Raw genomic sequence first — 24,880 nt, 5'->3', positions numbered from 1 at the left:
ACATGACGCTGGGCCCGCCACCTACGGATGCACCTGCGCCTCACCAGGTGACTCGGCTGCACTATTCAAAAGTCTTGGACAGGTATTCATTTATTCGGAACGCCGTGGCCGTGGAGATAGTGTGCTGCATGATGGCTTGCGGCAAACAGAACTTAAATGATTTTAGTCACCCTTGTTAGGGAGTGAGCTTGCAGCACGCCCTATAGGTCACGCTAGACTTAACTTTGTTCTCTTTGGGTTTTTAGGCGAATACTCACCTACTGGCGAATGCTCACCCACTGGGTTTGTAGGTAACTTGGGCTGATCGAGAGCACTATTTTTTTTAACTCCTCTGATTTATGGCGCTCTCTAGATATATTTCTATTTAAGAGGAAGATTAATCTTTTTACACTTGTAGTATAGGCGAGATGATTTGATCGGTGTTGGTTGTCGGCCTTACGAGCACTGCAGTCATGAAGCCTTGAATACAGCAATCTACTCATAGCAGGAGCAACTGCGACTACATTAGGTATCAATAGACTTTTCCTAAAAACGTATGGCTAATATTAATGTTATTTATTTCTAGGGCTCCTTGAAGATGAAAGATGCACCCAGTTCACCCGAGACGCATACCACCACCCAACCGCCAACGGAAACGCGTTCACCAACAACTGAGAGCAGCGGAGGCCATACGACCCGCACTACCAGCAAGACCAGTCTTGGGAACATGACCACTGAGAAGCCGACGCCGACACGGGTGCCCGAGCAAACCACAGCGCCTGATCGGTCACCAGGCGCGAACGAAACGGCTTCAGACAAGCAAGGCATGAAGGATCCACCCGTCCCTACTACTAACGTCAGTGATTCCCCCGTGCGTATTGCAACTAAACGAAGATAAGCGCACGCGAGTGGTGCTGACTGGTAGGATACACCCGATGGTCAAGTAGTAGTAGGGGTTGATTAAAATAATAATAAAAATAAAGGAAAAGGTTTTCGCTAACCCCGCCATCTGCCACCGATACTGAAGCACCTAAGCTTGGACAGCGGAAATAAAGGATAGCTGGCAGAATGGACAAATGAAATGAGAGAGGTGAGGGGACAGGCAGAGAAAATAGGGTGGAGAGGTAGTATACACAAAAACTATTTACGCAATAATAAATATGTACAGGTTGCGCGCGTGATTAGTTCATGATGAAGCATCGAAGGTCAAGGTAGATTACCACCTTCAAAAACTAACGCACAACTATGTTTATCATGGCTTTCATTTCCTGTTTTGAACACGTAAATCGATTGCCCGCCCTCAAGAATTATGAGTCCTTAGTTCCGTCACGTACAGCTACCCTCTGCGGAGAATGATTAGGAAACGTCCAGACGGTTGTGGGTCGCGCAGATTTCATTTTCCGTACATTTTAATATTGTGTGTAATGCAAGCCATTATTAGCTTTAGTTCTACTACACCAAACCAAGTATTTTCTAAACACCCGTGGCCACAAATATAATGAATATGTCTAGTTAGATGGTGAAAAAAATCCCAACGACCCATCTCGATGTTTTATTAAATGCTGTTTCTCGTCCCCTCCTGGAAGAGTTAAATGATTTTTGTATCTTAGCAACTGACTGGCGCCTAGTAAAGCATTTAGAAATTAGCTTTACAACCACAAAAAAAAAACAACTATGGCTTGAAGGTTGCAATTAACATGTAAGACTAATTATAAACGACGCGTACTATAAAGAACCGCGCGAACCATAATGCTTGTTCAAAAAGAAATAATTTCCTTCGACAACTTTAAACATAAGCACAAAACGTATCACAAAAATCAGAGGTAGCATACATGTATACAAACTCCATCAACATGGACGGCGAGGTGTGTTACAAACAACTAGAAAGGTTTAATTGCACCGCAATGTAGTGAGAGACCTTTTTGGGGAGTGGAATAAGCGACGGAGTTGGGAAAATTGCGAGTTTTCATCGCACGTGACATTGCAGTTGAGTTAAAACGTGTTTTTGCCCGTTGATACACAAACTGAAACGAATCCCGCCAATTTTATTTTTTGCCTAAGGTAGTCTGAAAACTCCTCCTGAAGATAGAAAATATTTCACAAAAGTAGCTTAAGCCTCATTTTGGGCTGCCAGGAACGTTTACCAGTAACTTTTTTTGTCACACTGCAGAAGGTAGTTTATTCCTTCTATTCTCTTAATTCTTCTGTCCACGTTAGGTCCGCTGTTCGTTAGATTTCGGTAGATTTTTTTCAGTTTTTAATGGACATGTAACGCAGTGTCTAGGAGAGCCTCAAACTGAATTCTTCATTTTATCTTTTTCGGCAGTACTGTCTGCATAGTGACATGGGGCTAGTTTCTTCTGGTCTCAGCAGAGTTTTGACATATATGTGCCAAAGTGTAATACAAAAGTCCTAAAAAACGTCTTTTACTGCATAGGACACGATTAGCATTGTTCTGCGGTATAATATTGTTTCATTTTTAGCAATTTTCTTGAGCTCAACTTCTAGCACGGAGCAAGTCAAGTCTTCCTCCGTGGCTTCTAGACTTGCGCGCCGTAAGGCCGTGACAGTGCCATGTGTACCCGTTTGTCTTCCACAGAGGGCGGTATATTTTGCCTAACAAGCCTGATTCAAACCACTGATTTTAACTCGACCTAGAGCAAGTTTCAAAGCAATAACATGCGTATCAAAGACTGTAACGTATCTGAAGTCCACGCTAGGCTGAAATAAAAATCATAACGCATTTTTCCAATCTAAGCCTAAAATATATTGACTTCAGTCTCGAGGCAGACCAGTGTTTCAGTTCGGCTAGTAAAGTTTTTCGGCATTTCCGCACACCACCGGCTTTGGAGAGAATGTCTTTCGCTCCGCAAGTACCTATCTATGCCTGTTCTTTATCCTCTATATCAATGAACCATCGGCTGTTGAAACAAGTTTGGAAAAGTCCATCCCCATTTCGGGCTCACAGTGTTCACGCGATATGACCCCATCCTATTAAAAGTGTTTTTAGACTTAACGCAGTATTAATGGCGGAGCGTATGCAGCGACGAAGAAGGGAGAAATAAGGTTTTTTGCGCTGGAACATTAGGCTGCAGCAGCAATATTCCTCTCATATCCTGACGGTAGTGCGGAGAGATAGGAAGAGGTAATCTGAAAAAAATTGCCAGTTATTGTAGAAAAACATAGTTCTACTTTCATCTCTGAAGAATGTTCACTTACGCTAGTGTTCACTCGTAGAGTTTTCAGCAAAGCAACCGGATTACTAATGCGATCGTAACCGCTGCCGACCGTAATATTACTTTCAACAGCTTTTCCGCTCCGTCACTCCTGGAAAGCTTGCCAAAATTAACAGTTCTCGCCTGTTTACACACATCATATTCTTAACACGGAACATATCCGTGAACATATATCCTTTGGAGCGAGTTCGTTCGGCATGTTCTTAATCATAATCCGCCGGATGGGCAACAAGACTAAGTCAAGAAACACACGGATCGGCTCAAGGTTCATCCATCCGTATGCGTGCTTCTTCACTTTTGGGAAGCACATGACAAAAGTAACACATGAACCTCGCAAAAATATTTGATGTCCACTCGGGCCATGAGCTCCGTAGCCTATATATTTGGGAAGGAAACTGTGCATCTGCCCCAGTCAGCACTAGCGCTGCTTATGTGCTCAGTACCATCCACTGCCCAGTAACTTACCATGGTAGAGAGCCACGCTAGGAGCGGATAATCAAAGCTTACTTCTCCGCATGCAGAGCAGCAACGACAAGGATGGCACAGTCTGCCCAACCGTCCACAAGTCCTTCTGCAATGTCAACGGAGCGGCGCAGTTCTTCTATGACCCGGACGAAGGATCGTGCCTATCTGCGACAGTGCAGAGGGCTCACGTGTGCAACCGCAGTCCGAACCAATTCGCCTCCATCGAGGACTGCTTGGCGGCCTGTGTCAAGGGCCGGTGGGCTCCTGAGCACCGTTGCGTTCAGAAGCCGCGGTTCGTAGCCTGCACTGCTGAAGACGCTCGCGGTGACTGGTGGTTCCACGACGGCCGCAAGTGTGTCCCATGGTCCTTTGCGGGTGGCAGATGCCCGCTGGCCTCGGCACCCGTCTTTGATACTGCGGCCGTGTGCGGCGCGCAGTGCAACGATTCGCGGACACGTCGGGAGCGGGGATGCCTGCTGCCGGTGTCACAGTTGTGCGAACCTTCGCAGCTTCGCCTTCCGTTTTTTGCCGCTCCGTCGGTGACGGATAAAGGCACCGCGTTCCAGTGTCACAGGGTGGAGTGGGAATTTCTGCTTCGACACCGATGTTTATTTTGCTCCAACGCCTTCGTCAACCAGGATGAGTGCCACGAAACCTGTCGCCGTCGAACGCGACAATATTGACTGTTTTGTAGCGCTTCCTTCGGGAGTTGTCAAGATCGACATGAGCTCAGCTCATATATCTCTCTTTGTACAACAAAGCACATTATTCTTCGACACCTTGGATTTGAAGGCTTTTCTTCGCTTCCAATGTGGTAGCGTTTCTAAGAGTGAGTACCATAAATGATGCTTTTGTTTTTACACGTTCACAATGCTACCTTACTTTAGCGCAATTCAGATCTTTTCGGATGTCCAGAACGAATAATCGCAAATTTCATCATTTCGATTCAAAACCCCATGTTTATACATTACTGCAAGGGTAAGCTGACAGTAAAAACGGCAGAAATTCTACATAACTCGATTAGGAGCCACGTTCCTTAATTACTGACAACGAATACTTAAGAGGGGGCGCTTGGTTCTACAGCGTCACCTGCACAACATGTGTTGCCTGGACATACGACTCCGGGTGACGTCGCAGCGCCTAGTTAGAAAACACATCCGGCTTTGCCGCCCATATCTGCCAAGGGTGACAAAGCGTTTGTGTATACCGTCACCGTTTCCATAGGCACGCCAAAGTTATGTGCAGCAGCTGTTGGGTTTTGCTAGTGAATCATTTTATGCTGTGTGAAAAATAACTAAAGTACTAATTCTTGTTCGCTGTGCTGAAAAATTGAGTGCTTACCTCTGAGTCTTGATAAATATTGTTGTTCTTTATTTTTGAATGTTTTGCAATGTGCGCACTGTAGCAGAGCGAAAAGTTGACCATGTTTGTATTGGTATATTTTGATGGAAGGATAGTGCAAACAAGTCACGAGACACTGGAAAGCGCTCGCCGTGTGTGCCTTCAAATGTCCCGTCCTTTGTTTGCACTATTCCTCCATCAAATTGCTCGCTGCATACTAGGCATCATGACAGGCCGTGAAATGCTTGCTATTGAAACATGATCCGCAAGAAGCCTGCTTTAAAATGCATCCGAAGTCTGGTCTTGGGTTCTTCATAATAGTTTAGTTTATGGGGGTTTAACGTCCCAAAGCGACTCAGGCTATGGGAGACGCCGTAGTGAAGGGCTCCAGAAATTTCGACCACCTGGGGTTCTTTAACGTGCACTGACGTCGCACAGCACACGGGCCTCTAGAATTTCGCCTCCATCGGAATTCGACCGCCGCGGCCGGGATCGAACCCGCGTCTTTCGGACCAGCAGCCGAGCGCCATAACCACTCAGCCACCGCGGCGGTCCAGGTTCTTCATAACGTTTAACCGCATAGCGCTAAATAATTTTAACAGAAAACACCATCAAATGGCATGAACAAAAAACTTCTGTGCAAGGCTTCTTTAGATCCAGTTCAAGCAAAAAATGCGAAAGAAGGTGCCCGGCTCTCCCTTTGCATCAGTACTCTTGGAAGCCGAGCAAGCTGTCTGTACAAAAAGATCAAAACAACAAAATCATCGACGCCGGCACTAATTCCTACGCCCGCTATGGCCTCGTTCCTAAAATTTAACGAACGGTCATTTGGCAGTCGTTAAGATCAAATCGAGACTCAACCTAAGCATGAAGAGTCGCATAAGTAAAAGTGAATAGCTTTAAGACCTTTGCAAACATCATACACGTGAAGTAAAAAATTATCTCAATTAGAACCTCTGATATCATTCTTGCAAAATATCACGAGAATTTTTTAATTTTTTGAGAAGGCTGGAGATCTAGAACAGGTTGAACCGCAATAGCAGTCCCAAAATATAGGAGTACTGCTGTTGCACCATTTAGTCAGAGAGATTAGTCGCACTGCACGTGTTTCCTTTTTCCATGCAAACATCTGAAGTTCTGAACAATGGAGGAATTAAATGACGTCCTGGAATGCTGTTGAATTATTTTCATGAATCAACTGAAAGGAGCAGTGCGTGTGCAAATTAACCAGTATATTTACGTCGAGCGAGAAGCCGGGAAAATATTTTTTTTCAGATGGTCAGGGAATGTGAACTTTGATATACCTATATGTCAAAGGAAACTGCGGTGTAAACTAGCAGCAGGAAAAATAAGCTTAGGAAAAAGTTGGCTCATTGAGGAGGTTGGTCAAGTGCAATCTTTAACAGAGGTAGTTGGACAAAGCCGTCAGGAAAGCGAAGATCGGACATATAGGTTGAGCAAATCTAATTATTATAATTTTAATTGTAGTATCTTAGGGACAATTTATCGAACACGCCTCCTCAACGGAAGGCAGCCTTAATATGTCGTGTCAGTTCTCTCTGGGTGCAGTATTGTCAAACCGTTAATAATTTGTCGTCATTGTGGTCAACCGCTCACCTTGTGATGCTTCTGCACTGGCAACACCACTGATAACAGCGCAATTTCTGCGTACGTGAGACGCAGAAAAATTACTCCCGGTTCTTTGCGAAAATCGAATGTTGTGTTGTATCCAAGAACACATTTGCACCGGGCACTTCAATGATGACCACGTGACGGTTTGCGATGGTGATTTTGCCCATCCGCGGCAGGTTGTAAAATACCCGCCGTATTCCTCGCATTTTTTAAATATTTTTGCGTCCTTCCTATCTGCTATTCTTATCTACTTTTCTCGCTTTTCCTCCGAGCATAGCAGAGATCCGAAATTGCTTTATTATGTCTAGCTTGTTTTCCTTTGTTCTATTTTTCTTCACAGTAATGCTCAAAAGGCTGGCGACAGGGACATCAGGCGTCCTGAAGAATCTGCCCCTGAAAATTCAAGCAAGTGAAGCAGACATTTAGCAGTATATTCCATTTTTGATACCCGTAGCGCCATCTAGTAGCATACCAGACACCTGTTTCCTCATACATCCGGCTGTTCCTGTGTGTTCACTTCTCAGTACCCGTGGCGCCATCTAATCAATTATGGTGGAACCCTCTTTTCTCTACGGCTGTCACGAATTGATTTTCTTGGTACTGGTGCCGTCATCTAGTTTATTATCTTGGAACCCTTTCTTTCCTAAGCTTGAAACGCTGATGTTTGGTATCAAGCCACATATATTATTGAAATGTTCGCGTAACTTGGGTGTATCTGTCCAAGTTCGTATTTGAAACTTCCGTCCTGTTAAACTTTAATGATCTGTTAACGTCATTTAGTTATAAAATTTATTGAACTCTTGCTCGATGTTAAACTGTGAAACAGCATTCTTCGGAACCACCGCACCTATATTTTTCTGTCTGTATTTTAAAGTTGAGACACTGGGTGGAGTTGTCGGAAATATAATAGACTGTTGCCGTGAAAGGTCTGCCTGCATTGAGCTAGCGCTGTTCTTTGATGGAGCCGCCATTATTTTCGCTTTTAAATTTTCTCTGAATTTTAACGCGAGAGCATTAAGATTTTGCGCGACAGCTTGCTTTTGCTTTATGATATAACTGCGCATGTTCTTTGACAGAATACCAACCCTATAGAAACATAAATAAGGCGAGATTTTGTAGTCAATAATTGATAGGCGGTCACACTGACGGTGGCTTTTTCACATTTGAAAGACGGCTAGTGTGAAAGCGTGCAGAGTCTTTGGGCGTATTTTCAGCAATTCTTGGTCACATTGTGAAACCAGGCAACAGGTACTGTAACCATGCGACCAGCATTCTTCTTCCGGCCACCCTTCGTCATTTCCATATCCCTGCTCGGTCAACTTACTTCTTTGTCCTGGCGGCTTCGTTAACCTCGGTGACATTGCTCCAACACCTCTGTGAGGCAGGCGTGACCCTTTACTATGGCGTAAAAACGGACGCGTAAACGACTATCATGATGCCTTGAAGTGTGCTTTCAGACCGGATGTTGTTAGCAGTAACTGCACCAAATATGCAGACCCAGGCATCCACTAACGGCTCGAAAGATAGTCTCAATACAGCCAGTTGCATTTCCAACATGACGCTCATTTTGGTTTGCACAGTTGCCGAACTTAACGAATCGCACGAAATAAATTGAATCAACTGTTTCCTTCGGCAATGACTGCAGTGGTACGGACCTGCTAGAGTGCCGGAATGACGTCCAGTTCATGATGCTCTGGACGTTCACCTTTTGCCCTCCTGTGGGTCGTAACCTAGGGACGTGTGGACTGGTCAACGAGCTAAAGTAGCGGCGCCTAATATCCTTCCGGGCGGGAGCTTATGATGCGCTTCCAACAGGTCCTGAACCTGCAGTACCTCCGCTTGGAATGTGTGCGACTGCGTGAAGTCTCGGTTGATAGACTGCTTTGAGTGCTCCAGTGAGGCATATTCTGCACGATTGCTTCTGCAGTTCAAGCCCTCCTTCCCCAATCCTCGGGAGGAAAGCAGTGCTCAACGTGCACATGTTAGGACTGTCATGTACACTGTGCAGCGGTTCCAGTTCATCATCTCCGGCCACCCACTTCTTCCAAAGCGTACAGGAGCTCATTTGCAAACCATCCCATTATTACACATACTATATTTGCGTCTTCGTTGCACGTGTCTCAAGATGCTGGATGTATTCGTGAATGCATGACACAGAAAAGCGACGCAGATGAACTGTCCCTCTAGCTGAGGAAGCTGCTTTAATATTCAGCCTTCTAGCGGAGCTACTTTTCTTCGAAGCGTTGCTGCTATTTGGTACCGCACGCCAACGAGGCCTGTGGCTTGTTCCATGCACTTTGGAAGCAGCACCGGTGCGGACATGAGAGCACGCATGTCTTCGAGTGGCAGGCACCCGGTCCATAGATGGCATTCATACATCGTTATAACTTGTGCTAAAAACGAGTTCGGCCCCGCCGCGGTGGCTCAGTGGTTAGGGCGCTCGACTACTGATCCGGAGTTCCCGGGTTCGAACCCGACCGCGGCGGCTGCGTTTTTATGGAGGAAAAACGCTAAGGCGCCCGTGTGCTGTGCGATGTCAGTGCACGTTAAAGATCCCCAGGTGGTCGAAATTATTCCGGAGCCCTCCACTACGGACCTATTTGTTCCTCTCTTCTTTCACTCCCTCCTTTATCCCTTCCCTTACGGCGCGGTTCAGGTGTCCAACGATATATGAGACAGATACTACGCCATTTCCTTTCCACCAAAAACCAATTATTATTAATATTATTATTGAAAGACTGAAGCAACCAGCAACGTCGGCGCATTCACTCTGCAATACATCTTTAATGTGGCGCATGGTTTGAGAACTGATCTTTTCAGGACAGCAAATTTGTGGGGCGGACCACTCCACTGGGCCAGTCTATGTGCCTTCAAGAACGGTGACGTCAGGGCTTGACTATAATGTTTGGCGATTAGAGCGAGACTTTGATTTGATCTAGTTGGTTGTAGCATGACATGGTTTAGGCAAAAAGCGTACAGGCGCTAGAAGACGGAGACAGCACACACACACAAGGCAGGACTTGGCGATTACTTACTTTAGCAGTTCTTTGATACACGAAAGAGCAGCGGTATTACCGATACATGAAATGGGCGCCACCGCGGTGCCTGTCCGCGGCGGTCGAATCTCAATGGAGGCGAAATTCCAGAGGTCCGTGTACTGTGTGGTGTCAGTGCACATTAAAGAACCCCAGGTGGTAGAAATTTCTGGAGCCCTTCACTACAGCGTCCTCTGTAGTCTGAGTCGCTTTGGGACCTTAAACCCCCATAAACAATACACCGATACATGAAATGCTCTTTTTTTATTTCAGATGTGAGGCTGATGGAATCATTTGGTGAAAAATAAATCATATGTGTCATTTGCGCATGTAGCGAATGACAACGAAAACTAATGCAAGTACGATGCCGCTAGAGGTGGACTTCCACCTCCAACCAAGCTTTCATGATTTTCAAGAGAAACCGTACTGGGCATCATTCTTACGACAAGGAAAGTTCAAAAAATGGTCAATACACTTTTGTCTAAGCACACGAGAACAGATTTTGTTTCCCTGGGCATCGGTATATCATGAAGATTGTTCGGTAGAGGAGACCGCGGAAACGCTTGTCATCACTACAGATACTGCTTTGGTTTGTCGTCAGAAAAGTAAGCAAGATTCGCTAATGAAAATAAAAAAACTTGATTGCGGCTATCATGGCGGTTTGTTTCTAAACGTTTAGGTTTAGACTGATATCAGAACCTTTAGAGATTGGGCTAGTTTGTTGACATAGCCCTGCGTAGTCAGTTTGTATGCATTCATCAGCAAGAGGGGGCGGAATAACGTATAATAAATAGAAAACAAAGTTTATGGAGATTTGCACGAAGACATAATCATTCTCACCTTATCCTCCCCTTCACGCTTGTTTATGTCACAGCGCCCGTGACGATAAGACGTAAAGTTTGCCTTTTAGAAACGCGGAAAACTACGGGGTGATGATATACTTTCCGAATACTTCGCTTATCGTCATTGCCCCAATAATTCATGCGACAGCGTGCTTCTGCTTTTTTATTCTATTGCGCATGCCCTTCGCTAGAACACCAACCCTCAAGGCGGTTATATAAGGCGCGTGAATTTCTTTTCATTCATTGATAGGTGCTCACACAGACGGCGACTTGTTGACATTTGAAAGAAATCGTGTGTGAATGCGTTCAGTGTTCTTGAGCGCATTTGGAGCCATTCTCGCGGTCGCAACGCGGAACCAAGCATCACGTATAGTGACCATGCGTCGAGCCTTCCGACACCGGCTACCAGTCGTCACTACCATGTACCTCCTCGGCCCACGGCCATTCGAGCTGGATTATAATGGAATCGAATGCCGGAACTTCGGCCGTATGCCCCGTGCAGTGATCTGCGAGAGCCGTGGAGTTGAGTTTCCCCTTCCGGTGGCGATGTGAGGAAACTATTTGAAGATGAAATCGGAGTTTCTTGATGACCCGGTGGTTCTACTCGCAAACATTCACATTACTCAAGGAAAGGAGAAGGTTAACTATTTATTTACAACATAGGTAAAAAAAACGAGAAGAAACAAAGCAAGGAGAAAACTATTTACATGACTAAATCGTGGATCAGACGAATTCAGCCCCCGCTCAACCCAGAGCACTTGGTTTTAAACCCTCTGTCTCCGCCCTTAGCGGGGACAGCAACCAATAAGACAACCAACGACCCATCTCGCCAATCAGTGGTTAGGGAAAGGAAAATAAGGTCCGCCCACTGATCAGAGATTGGGGAAAAAGGTCTGAATAAAACATTTGGGAAGGAGGTTTCGAATAACTACACAAACAACACAAATGCGACTTCCGTTCCCACGCCACCCACGGCACCACAGACGCTAGAAACATGTGCCGACGAGGCGATGACCCAGGTTGTTGACAGCAACAAAGAGAAGACAGTCGTTAAGGGAAGTAGACAGTCGTTACAGGAATAGTGGGCTTCCGGTCACTCGGCTAATATCTCGTGCGCCCCCGAAACCTCGTCAACCCCCTAACAACCACATGTCGTTAGCTGTACTTGGTTCGCGTTTTTCCCGGCGGGTCATCCCCGTGACGGCGCGGCGTAAACGAGGACGTCCGCTGCACAAAGGGGCGGCAGGGATGAGACGGGCCCCTTTGTTGGGGACTTCCGACCCCGTGGGAGCAGCTTTCCTTGCGAATACAAGATCAACGAGTTCGCGGAAAGGTCAGCGAACTCCACACGTGGCATAGTCCAGCGCCTCCTCGCCGTTTGCGCCTTGATGCTGACGAAGTTCTCAGCCTTGCTACCAGCTGCACACCTCGACGGTGACGGTGACGCAGACATACACACGCACGCACGCACGCACGCACGCATACACACACACTGCTTTTTCGCCGAAAGAGAACTACACCGCTTACATAACTAAAGATAATCGAACCTGAAGCAGCCAGAAAGAAGCAAAGTAATGGAGAGCGCCTCAACGCCACCGCCGAGGTACAACTGACGACGGAGGCGCCCCAGCATCGAGAGCGTCGCCAACGGAGAGGCGAATGGCGCGCACCGACTACTGCTGTTTCGGACGAAGTTCTTGCTAGGAAACCCGTGCAGAATAGAGAGTGGTGGAAGCATCACTGAGGCATTCGAGAATCTTCAAACCGAGCCATCGTTTTCATTGTAAATACCGCATTTTCCCCGCTGTGTTACCATTTTCTATTTCTGTTTTGTTCGGCCCGAACTGAATGGTCACCATACGGACAGTGCGACTGGAGGTTCGTCATATGTCAACCAAGTCCGAACGAATTCTTACACAGTCGCCGAACAAAGTACGTACAGCCATTCCGTAGGACTCGCCTGTACTCCTGAAAGTGCTGTTTTTGTCGTTGTTGTTGTTGTCTCAAATACGATGGCGCATACCCATGGTGGGGGATTAGCCAGGGTTTGGCACAGATCCAAAGAGGAAAAAACTCATCCAGGTTTATCTCAAGAGTAAAATGAAGAGCTAAGCTTCGGAGGCGTAAGAATGCGACTTCTTTCTCTATTGAGGTGTTTAGAACGGTGGCGAGGCAAAACGAGCAACGCTGCATGATTTGCAAGTAAATATTGTAAGCGGTGTGCTTTTTACACGCTGGTTTTTTTACAATTGCTGAAGCTTCTGAAGATGACACTTTGCTCCAACTACACTCTCTGCGCAGTACCTGCATTCTTTATTTGATATCTTGTCCTCTGATCTTGTTCTGTACTTGTGACTTCATAATAACCTTTTGTATTCTCCACTTCCCTCTGAAGTCTTCCGCCCTGAGGGCAAAATAAATCAATCAACTTGCATTGAATAAGTCGATAGTGCACACTTACAATGTTAATGAAGTGGATCTTCCTCCAAAGGGAATCGCTCATGAGCACACCGCCACATTTTCAACAGACTGCCCTACACTTCTTTTCTTCCTGAATTCTCACTGTGTCGTGATGTTAGAACTTCCGTATTTAGTTGGTACGTGGAAGGCAAAACAGACTACACTCCCAATATGCGATATGCTAAGGAGTGTAACATAATTATACTTGTATTAGCTTCCCACTTAGAGTCATTCACACATTTACCACATTATTGAATATCCTCGACCATATAGTATTAAGCTCCTTGGCTTTCTTCTTTCTCACTCTCTCTCTTGCTCCCGATAGAACGCATTAAACGGCGGTAAACTGTATCCATAGATGGTAGCCATTATTATTATGGCCTTATAAAACAAAATATCAGAAGTCGCATTTGGCCGCCGTGCGAGGCTTAGTAAAAATACATTTAGATTGGCAAAATAAACTAAAAACGTAAGTAAAAGAAGCGCTGAAGAAGAAGAAAAACACAAGACGGGTCGCCATGATTTTGCTGCTTACTTGCGTTGGGACGCTGCTGGCTGCGATTTTCGTTGGTTTGTACCACAAACCATGGCCTTTCGTCCTGCTGGGCATCTGGCATAGGCAAGCCGAAGACGTCCCTGGACTTCGGCGTCTAATCGCCTATCATGACCCTCGTGAGGATTCACTCATTCGAACACTTTGCATGAGGCCTTTCTAGACGTCGCGGCAATAGATAGGAAAGATTCTTGGACAGTTTACCTCTAACGCCAGTAGGGGTTCTATATCAGAATCGTGTAATAACGGCAGAAACAGGAACCGTTTCTACGAAGTAAACCTTGATGTACGAGGTAGGTAAAAATAGGGGATCTCAAAGTGTTAAGTTGTTTCTTGTGTGTATAGTGCGCGCGCCCAACTGCCGCCAAATGGAGACGGACTTTCACATTTTTTTTTGTTTTCGTGCCTAGGTCATCAGTCAAAACGAAGTCACTATTTCAGTAAGGAAGGGAGAAAGCAGACCGTCAGACCTCAAGTTTTTCCTCGCTTATGACCCACTTGTGCCGCATAAAAAAAAAGACTATGTATAGAAAGGATGGGTGTTTTCAATTTTTTTTATTTCTCGATATGCACAAATGAAATTTTTAAGTATATTAAAAATAATTTTGTGACCACTCAACCAATATTCAACTCTTATATCTTCAGAAAATTGTTTTGTAGTATATGCTTTTCTTGACAATCTTGCTAAATGGCGGCAGAGTTTAGAAAATGTGGCAGAAGGCTTGCTCAACAATCATCGCATTCCTAGCAGAGTGGTAGAGGTCGAAACGTTCTTATAATCTTGATTGCGAGAGGCATACATTTTGATTTTGAATTTTTATGTTGCAGCGTTCGTTGATATATCTAGAGTTAGAAGAAAATTTGGCACAATTAACTTATAATTCAGCATTTTGAAAAAAAAAAGTATTTATCTGCCCTGTGGTCCTATAAAGTAATAATAATAATAATTGGTTTTTGGGGAAAGGAAATGGCGTAGTATCTGTCTCATATATCGTTGGACACCTGAACCGCGCCGTAAGGGAAGGGATAAAGGAGGGAGTGCAAGAAAAAAGGAAGAAAGAGGTGCCGTAGTGGAGCGCTCCGGAATAACTTCGACCACCTAGGGATCTTTAACGTGCACTGACATCGCACAGCACACGGGCGTCTTAGCGTTTTTCCTTCATAAGAACGCAGCCGGCGCAAGAAAATAAACGGGGTCGACATAAATTAAACTGTTCTGAAGAAACGTCCTCTGCAAGGTGATTATATCTAGGCAGAAAACCGGTAAGGAGAAAAACGCCCGTTGTGCGAACGTTTCCCCACAGTGCACAGCCACCGCGGTTCGCGGTACAATTTCTTTTCTACTTCCCCGTCTACATCAGCAGTATTTCAGCAGTGTACTGAGCTTTGTAGGCGTTTAGAAAAGCGAGCAGCAGTGAAGCCTAATTACTCTCACCTGTTGCCAGATTCTGAATAGCGCAACTGCGCTATTACTTTGCAGCACAAGTAGCGGCACCTTTACCACCCACCTTGGACTACGTCCACGAAGCCACCGGGCGAGTCGATTTTCGCAGCTTCGAGAGCGTCACCCAAGCCCTCCGGGTGGTTCACTCTGCGAAGGAAGCCATCCCTGTCGAGTCTCTGACGATCATCGTGCCACTGCTGCTCAGCCTGGTCCTGACGGGGTGCGTGTGAGCCTTCTGACATTTCGCGTGGGGAACGCTATCCGGAGACCGCTTAATGAATTCAACGTAAAAAAATCGGTAACTTTTTTTGAAGTGCATTACTAATTCGTACAAGCTGTACTATGTCATCACAGGTAAGATTTGAAGGAAGAAAAACAAACATAAGCTTTTGGCGCTTCCTTTCAGTAAAAAAAAGGAAGCCTATCTTGCTTGTGCTGTCGAAAGAAATATGCGTTAATTTTTAGAGCTGCTGTATATCCTTGCAAGAAGTTTACAGGTGATACACATTTGAGTGCTACACAGTCGCGGTGCCTCGGGTGGGTGCTCTCCGTGCTAGACAGATTTATGGCGGGCCCGAGAGATGGCGCTTCTGGCGCTAGGTGTGGAATCGGCGGCTTAGTTACGGAGCGAGTCCCTGCACGCACAGCCCCGCGCGGGTATAAGGTGCTGGTGGCAAGTTATACGCCAGAGAGGGTATCACTTTGTTTAAGCTGAGGTACCAATGTTGTTCACAGCTTCAGTTTTCTGCCTCGCATCAGGACTGAAGGTGGTCTCGCGGTGTGGCAGCCTTGGTTGCTGGGATTCCGTAGGCCATACGAGTATCCTCGACAGTAATAAGAAGAACCGGCCGGATGCAGGCATGTGTATGGTGGGCCACATAGCAACGAGAACGTTGGATGCAAAAGCGATGCTGAACTGGTGATGCTGAACAGCTGCCCCGAGTTTCGCAATTTAGGCATATACCTATAGCGTTGTGTATTAGTTTTCTTATAAAAATCTCATTACAAGCGTTTTGGAGAGGTTTCTCTAAACACGGTGTGGCGGCAAAATTCCCCCAAGCAGCTGGAGCTTTCAATTATTTTCTTCTTACTTACAGATCGCTTTAAATTGCAAGAAACTAGAAAGCCTCAAACCTTAATCATTTCTAATAGATACCCTTTACCCTGTTTTTTGAGCTCTGTATTACGAACGTCTTCCAGTAGAGATTTTTGCAAGCACTCCATATATGAGTGCTCTATGTCCAGCTTGAATGGTCAACATTAAGAAGTTTGGGGGTCCCATGGAAAGAAGATGAACGCAAGAATGCTTCGCTTTAAAACTAAGATTACTTGCACATGTGATTCACTTCAGTGGAATTTGGTTTTCGACTTCTCCTTGCCTATATAAGAGGCATAGCAAGGATTCTTAATTGCCGTCCAGTTATATTTGAAAATTCCCTTATATAGAAACAAATCAAATGTAAGGCATAAGACATCAGAAAGTTTAGCATACCACTAAATCTTCACCATTTAAGGTGCAAGGTTTTAGTAAATTACAAGATGTAGATAAAACCTTTAGAGTGTCCGTAATTCCCACATCGCGTCTCAAAAAAGTGTGGTCGACATCGCAGGTGGTGGTGGTACAAAAGACGCCAGTCGTCATCAACCACGTCAGCGGATTCCCGCACATCCTGCAGAAGCAACTCGTCCCTGCACACACTTCAGGAATCTGATGAAGCAAAACACCGGCGCCCGGGTAAAGCTATACTTTAGGATTTCGCACAGCTAAGGCGTGCAGTCAGCACGAAGAAAAATAGTGCCACAAGTGAAGTACGTCTGGAAGGGGGTCACAATTCGCGAAAATTCAATACAACAGGGACACCCACAACGAGTTTAGCAGGAGAGTTCTAACTTCTTTGGCATGGGGTAGCGGCCCTATGGTTGGCAGCCATCTTTTAAGAGAAAAATTTTGCTTCACACGTTATTAGTGAAGTGTGATATAGAACTGTGATATAGCATTTCTGGGGATAGGATTTCAATGACGTCCTTATGCTGCTGTACGCTTATGCCTTTTCATATCAGACAAGCCAGTTTAGCGTGAATAAACCGTCAGCGATAGCCCAAAACTGGTTCAGCAAGTCGACACCGCTGCTTTTGACAAGATGACAAGTTGTGAACTTGTGTGCAGTCGCTCGCTGCCGGATAAACTATTGTCTACTTCCCTACCCTACCTCCCTACGCCCAGTTACACTTTCTCATGCTCTCCCACTGACCATTCTACGTGCCTGCTGCACATGTGCAGAAACAAAAAGAAATCAGCTAAGTAGAACCCAATCATTAGCAGCAGAGCACGGAAGAGGGGCGGACTAATTTCGTTGACCTTTTCTTTGCGAGGCTGCGCTCTAGATAGAAGATTCTACCGGCTAGGGTATGGCTATGGCATTAGTCAATACTGCCGATTTGTTGCTCTAATTTACGACGAATAAAAGAAGAGCGACGTCTTAGCTGGTGCCGTTCAGTGTAAGCCATATGGCTGGCACTGACATGCAGGACAAATTGCGTAAACACTTTATCAGTACGAAATGACCGGCGGCGCAAACAAGGACACTAACAAGAAAGAGACACCACATGCTCACACTACCAACTGTTTATCGCGCGGAAAGGTGGCTTGTTTAAACATTCAGCTCAAGCATGTAACATCGCGTTATCGCTCCAAACCCAGCACGTGGAAAAAAAACATCAACATCAGGAAAACGAACAAGAAAATTTAACCCCTGCAGAAAAAAAAGTAACAGATTCTGATAAAAGGAATTAAAAAACTTAAAGGAGGGGGCCATCTTTTAGAAAAAACAGCGTCACACAATCGTAGCTATAGCAGAGTCCTACATGAGACGCAAAAGTGGTCAGACACTAAAAAACCAATAACAAATAACAATCTTAGCGAAAGCAGAGTAAACAAATGAAGCAAAAGCTGTCAGAAACCGAAAAACTGCAAACACTATAAAGATAAACTCAATAAGTTCAAGTTCAAGTTCGTCTTTATTTACATCAGGAAGATGTAGGTAGGCCCTGACAGAAAAGTGATAAAAATTCACTTGAAGGAGTCCGGGCCCCTTCTACAAGGCAAAATACAACGAAAGCAACAGAGCTTGGTTAACAATGACGAGGTAGAAAAAAAAAGTTAAGAGGCGCTGCGAGCATATATTGTTAAAAGAGAAAGAAAGTAACTTATACGCCCAAAACAAGAACACTAAAGCTTTTGTACGCTTTTTATAATATGACAAACTGATTGATAGAATCAAGTACACATATTAAAAAAAAAATGCTTGTGTATGTCAGCACATTTATCAAAAGGGACTGAAAGTCACCGCTCTAAAGCGACAAGAATGTCACGTGGGCTACTTTTTTCCACAGATATTCCTCTACTCAGCAGCTTATTTAATACATGTGGAACTGCAAAGCGTAACACAGAACGTCCGTATTCTGTACGACAGAAGGGAACGCACCAGAATGACTGATTTCGAAATGCATATGTTGGAATAGTGGCTTTCAGGCAGGATAGTTCTAGGAACGTATACTGGTGGTAGCGTATACACTTTTTATATCTCAGAGCTAAATGATATTCATATAGGTCATGAGCTGGTGTAATGTGAAAGCGCGTGAAAAATTCTGTGTGCGCACGGTAATCGACGTTTGCTATGTGCCGGACTGCTTTCTTTTGGAGCATGAATATTTTATTTATGTTGGCCTGCGTTGTATTGCCCCATACTAAGAAACAGTAATTTAAATGAAGGAGGAACAGCGTGTTGTAAATTAGTATTTTTATGGACGTCGGAAGAAAATACCGAAATTTTGCTTGCATTCCTACACATTTCGTGAGGCGACATAGAACTATACTAACGTCAGCGTCCCAGACCATGCTCTTACTGAAAAATACTCCAAGTGTTTTGGCCGTATCTACAATATCTATAATAGAATTCCCAATGGGAAACTGATGCTCTGCCATGATCGCCCTATTTCTCGCTTGGAAAACAACTGCTTTTGTCTTTTTCGTGTTTAGTACCATGGAGTTTGCTTCGCTCCAGTGTTTGAGGGCATCCAACGCGCTGTTAATGGTTGGGACTAGAAATTCGAGAGTATTACCTTTAAAGAACATGCTAGTGTCATCTGCGTAAATTACATATTGAGGCTTATTACTTATATTAACAATGTCATTAATGTAAAGAATAAAAAGTAAAGGTCCCAATATACATCTCTGTGGGACGCCGGTAAAAATTTTCTGAAGAGAAGAGAGTTCATTTACTATGTGCACACAATGAAAACGATGTTGAAGATATGATTCGATGAGGAGGAGTGGTGTGCCACGTATGCCGTAGAGTTCAAGTTTCTTTAGTAGTTTGTGGTGAATAAGGTGGTCAAAAGCCTATGAAAAGTCAACAAAAATTCCTATGCATATCTCTTTATTTTCAAATGCTTCGAGAATTATTTCTTTTTGTGTTATAAAAGCTGTTTCAGTGGATCTGCCTTGATCAAATCCGTATTGAGGTGTAGACAGTAAGAAAGATTCTAAAAAAAAAACTCCACAGACGGCCGCTAGAAAAGGAGGGCTGAAGAGTCGCACTGAACATGATGTCACAAAAAACTATCCAGAAATGAAACTTGATTTGTACGGAGGGATATCGAAGAGTCGCTAACACAAATGCTTCCCTTCTTTTTAATCATAAAAGCCTCAATAATTTCAGTTGCCACCTGATCGGGACTCCTGCCCAGAATCTGCAGGGGTTGTTCGTTTTCCTGATGTCAGTGCTTTTTTCCCACGTGCTGGGTTCGGAGCGATAATGCGATATCACATGCTTAAGCTGAATGTTTAAATATGCCACCTTTTCGCGGAATAAACAGTTGGTAGTGTGCGCATGTGGTGTCTCTTTCTAGTTAGTGTCCTTGTTTGCGCCGCCGTTCATTTCGTCACGCACCAGCTCTCCCCTCAGGCTGTTATTCGGAAGTTACTTTATTAGTAGTTCGTACTTTCTTGCACAATTTTTCACACACGATATAGAGCATGGCAAGCCAGCATACATGAAAACGCACTCTTGAAAGCTGTTTTTTTTTTACTTGGTTTATGGGGGTTGACCGTCCCAAAACGACTCAGGCTATGAGGAACGCCGTAGTGAAGGGCTCTGGAAATTTCGACCACCTGGGGATCTTTAACGTGCACTGACGTCACACAGTACACGGGCCTCTAGAATTTCACCTCCATCGAAATTCAACCGCCGCTGCTGGAATCGAACCCTCCTCTTTCGGGTCAGCATCCGAGCGCCATAACCACTGAGCCAATGCGGCGTCTGCTAAGCTTCTTTGAGAGCAGGAGCAAAATCTTGCAGTTTTGGTGTACGATTCTCTTATGCTTCAAAAGGCGCGTAGCAAACACCCTAACTTGTATGTGTTTAGACGCTTATGCACTCTTAATTCAATAATGAAATAATGCAAAGAGGGCATTTGTTTTTGGATGTTTGTTGAAACGTGCAAGTATTACTGTCCTTTGCTCTGTGGTAATGTGGGCCACTCAGGCACAAATCTGATAAGTGATTACACCTTATAGGTTAAAAAATCAGAGAGTGCGCTGTTTCATTGATTTATTTAATAAAGTTTAATAGCCTCTGTTATCACTGGCGATAAGGAAATTTACTTTGCCGTCTTCAAAGTCTTAATTATTATGTTCGCGGCACATTTCTGCCAGTGGTTTGAATTTTTTTTTTCTGCTTCGGGGAACGGTGTTTTCCTACCTAATGGTCGAGCTCAGTGTTATACATTTTTTTTATCGCTATTGCAGTGAATAAACAGAACAACTTCAACAAAGACGCATGCTGTTCACTGCCGCTCTCATGTCCAGGCGGTCCTACACTGCGAAGTTACAGACTTGGTCGGCGACGCCATTCGGTGCCGATCCCGAGCGTGCAATTCCCGGCGCTCGCGAATTTTGGGCCAGCAGAGAGCACAGGTACGTTGTGTCATCGCTTTGGTCAAAGCACTTACATGTCAGCTCCTCTATATGCCATTTCACATTTACTGGGTCGCTGTAATACCGTGTTTCATCATGTATGCAACGCGCTATAGAGTTTACTGACGAGCACAGCATGCCCATTTCATACCACGTGGCAGTGCGTGCTACCACGTAGCACCATTTCCTGCAGAACAGAGCAATACAACTTGTTTTTCGTTGTGCTGTACAATGAGAAAGTTGGGAAAGCGAAAGAAACGACAATGCCCAGGTTCAACCTTTGTCAGATGCATAGAGCCTAAGGGTGGGCCTGTGGGTCTAATTTAGAGGCTCGCTATTCATTAACAGTGTTCTAGATTTACTAAAAATCAGAAAAGTTCTCTACAACGCCTACGAATTTCGGTGATGCTACAATAGCCTCTCTGCATGAGCTGGAAGCAATCGCCTTCAATTCATTGCTTTGTCAGCGGCTGCACATACGACATATGGCACGAAAGAGAAGGCTCTCGCAGGCGCTAGTGATTCTGGTTAGCTGCTCCCCTATTAAAATCGCGCCTGATTTGCAGGCGCAAGAGCATTTGCACACACATTGGCAGGCTTATCGTGATTGCTGTAGAGGTAGGCAAGTGCCAGACATGTACCGTTCTCAAATTACAAGGTATGGTTTAGTACTTCGCTTCCCGTGATTTATGGGCATGCCTTCGGTTTCAACACAAACACCAGCAAATCGGGCAGTGGTGGTGGTAACTGTATCGGATCTGGTAACCAGGGTCCTCAAGACTGGTAACCATGCTGTGGAAGCCGGTCAGCCGGGTGGCTGATATAAAAGCGCAAGCGCCCAATAAACGCACTGTTACTCTGCACCTCGAGCTCAGCGGTCGTCTGCGTCGCATGCTATCTTGAACGACACATGGTGTCAGAAGTTCTTATCACGCCCATTCCCCGCTTCAACTGAGCCAGCGCAATGGAAGTACTACCGCCCCCTAATCGCCAACTGCTCTCCGAAGCGCCGGCGGAAAAGTGGAAGCAATTCAGGCAGAGGATGGATTTGTACTTCAAGGCAACTTCGCATGTGAACGGTTTCGCGATTTTAATAATAATAATAATAATAATAATAATAATAATATTAATAATAATAATAATAATGGTTTTATTTGCGCCTAATGAATACATGGCGCGGGAGACCCGCAGTAAAAGCTGTCACAAGCGACAGCTTGACAAAGCCGGAGGCCCCCCCTATGCACTTGACAGCATCATAGGCGCAATGAAACGGCATGTCTCATCTAAAAACAAAATAGAACAAAACACGAAAACATCTGCAATTACAATCACTCACAAGAACTACATAAAATTATACAGAAAATGTGGTAGAATGAAGTTAGAAAGCACTTACAAAAGCAATGAAACATTCATGTGCGATGGCAATGAGTTTAGCGAAAGTAACAGATAAATTAAGCACATTTTGCTTCAAATAAAATTCAGAACAAAGTGAATACAGACAAGCGGTACAGTCAGGGTAAACAACAACGTGACAGAGTAAACAGGAATGGCAAGCGAAGTGTCCTAGTACATGTTGAAATACCGGCGGAGTGTTTTGAACGTCACGTTTTCAAGTTGGATATGTTTATGATTTAAATCATTTAGTAACCGGGGTAGTTTATTCTGTATTGTTTGTAGGCCGTATGTTGTGCGAAACGTCCTTACTTTCCAGAGCTCCGTGTGACGTGTCTGGCGTGTAGTAGTGTTTGGTTGTAACCTGGCTAGACGATGTAGAAATGAACTGTTGCTAGCGTTTTCATTCTTAATTGCCTTGCAAAGGATATAATCAAACAGTCTGGTAACAGGAATTATATTGTATTTGGGAAATAGAGGATACGTATGTGAATAAAACGGCAGATTTTATATTACTCTTACAAACCTTTTCTGCAACTTGTGAAGCTTCTGCAAATTTCCGTAAGTTGTCGTAGACCAAACTAAGTGACAATAATTGAGTCGGGAGGAGAATTAGGTATTATAAAGTAACAGTAAGATTTTTGGTGGTAGTAAATTGCGATTGCGGTATACTAGCCCAATTACTTGTGCTAGCTTAATTAGCATGCTGTCCACGTGGACATCCCATGACATATTCTGCTGAAAGATAACACCTAATGTCTTAATGTCGACGTAATAGTGGAAACGGACCATCGACCACTGATAGCCATTGCCCAGAAGAACCTGTCAGACATGCCTCCTCGCCTGCAGCGTTTCTTTATGTGCCTCATGCCGTTCAACATTTCTCTGCTGTACGTCCTAGGGAGAGACCTTGCTCTGGCGGGTGCTCTCTCAAGAATCCGATGCGACAGCGATGAGCCACCTGAAATCGAACTAGAAAATGTGGCCACCCATGCAACGGCCGGCCTCTCCACTCTCGTCAGCGACACAACAGCCAAGCGGATGGCAAAAGAAACGAGTGAAGACGACGAGCTAAGGCGAGTCACTGAAGCCCTACAAGATGGACATAGCGTTATAGGTCAGCTAGCTCCCTTCGAAGCTCAGCTATCAAGTGTGGAAGGCGTACTGTTGCGTGGATATAGAGTTGTCATTCCGAAGTCCCTAGAAAAGAAATGTTGCAGCGCCTACACGGGGGCCACTTGGGCGTCGGAAAATGCAAAGCAATGGCCAGAGTATTGATGTATTGGCCTGGTATGGCAGCAGAAATAACTGAGAAAGTTTCCAGGTGCCAAACCTGCCACCGTTTCGCTTACATGCAACCAAGTGAACCCCTAATGCAAAGGCATTGTCCCGCATTACCGTGGGCTAGGGTAGGCGCGGACTTGTTCGAGCATTACGGAACTACCTTGCAGTCTACGATGCCTATTCCAATTACCCTGAAGTAGAGCCGCTTTCTCACACTACTAGCCACTGTGTAATAGAGGAGCTGGCCATGATATTTGCACGTCACGGCATCCCGCTTGAAGTATGCACGGACGGCGGACCACAACTTTCATCGCAGGCATTTCATGCCTTCGCAGAACAGTTTGAATTTGCCCATGTTGTTTCTAGTCCCGGTTTTCCACGCTCAAACGGTTTGGCAGAGAAAGGGATGAACTTGGTGAAATGTTTCCTCAAGAAGGCGCTATATGTGAATGAATACGTTTGGATCGCCTTCTTAATTACAGGACAGCACCACTCGAGGCCGGACAAGCCCCGTGCGAGCTACTCATGAACAGGAGGTTAAGAGCGAGGCTGCCTGACTTCGCAGACCGTAGGGCACCAGAGGTCAAAAAGCACACCCAAGCCCACCCTCAGAGACGTCCACTAGAAGCACTCGGCGAGCATGACACCGTTAGGCTGCTCGACAAGGGAGGGTGGACCACAAAGGCCCTCGCAGAAAACGCCGTCGCCCCTCGCTCATACATGGTCCGTAAAAAAGACGTGAATCAGCTTCGTCGCAACCGTCAACATCTGCTGCGAACAAACGAAGAGTTCGACCCCTCACTGGAAACCATTCCTGACTGTACGGAAGACAGTGCTAGCGACTGTGCTTCTCTTCCAGGCTTGCGGCACCACAGGAGTCCCTGGGCAACTCGAGCCCCACGTGTGACGATCAAGCAACGGCTGCCCACACGCCTCAAGAGCATCCTGAGCCAGGGCAACATAGTCCTCTGGAAACCATGAATTCCGAGCCGGACGACTCTGGGCTTCGCCGGAGCACCCGGTTAAGGAAAAAGCCCACCCGCCTCGTGTATCAAAAGGACTTTCATCAAATTGCTTGAATCGATCTGCTGTTGTATTGTGCTATTTTTTTTCTGTTTTTAGAGGGAGAAAGATGTATCGGATCTGGGAACCAGGGCCTTCAAGACTGGCAACCATGCTGTGCAAGCCGGCCAGCCGGGTGGCTGATATAAGAGCGCAAGCGCCCAATAAACGCACTGTT

At 45.3% G+C, this 24,880-nt stretch overlaps 1 protein-coding gene across 1 annotated transcript; it reads left to right on the top strand.

Moving 5' to 3' along the window:
- Positions 1-2: 2 nt before the first annotated feature.
- On the top strand, positions 3-24,621 carry LOC144128066 (uncharacterized). Its single transcript, XM_077661122.1, has 9 exons — positions 3-47; positions 566-850; positions 3,737-4,102; positions 13,722-13,836; positions 15,024-15,207; positions 16,598-16,722; positions 20,857-20,964; positions 23,258-23,432; positions 24,123-24,621. The coding sequence occupies exons 1-9, from the start codon at positions 3-5 to the stop codon at positions 24,619-24,621; spliced, it is 1,902 nt and encodes a 633-aa protein (XP_077517248.1).
- Positions 24,622-24,880: the final 259 nt, after the last annotated feature.

Source organism: Amblyomma americanum, chromosome 1, assembly GCF_052857255.1.
Source record: "Amblyomma americanum isolate KBUSLIRL-KWMA chromosome 1, ASM5285725v1, whole genome shotgun sequence".
NCBI classification, from domain to species: Eukaryota; Metazoa; Arthropoda; class Arachnida; order Ixodida; family Ixodidae; genus Amblyomma; species Amblyomma americanum.
Note: the sequence above shows the minus strand (reverse complement) of the source record. Positions and strands in the feature narration are given on the sequence as shown.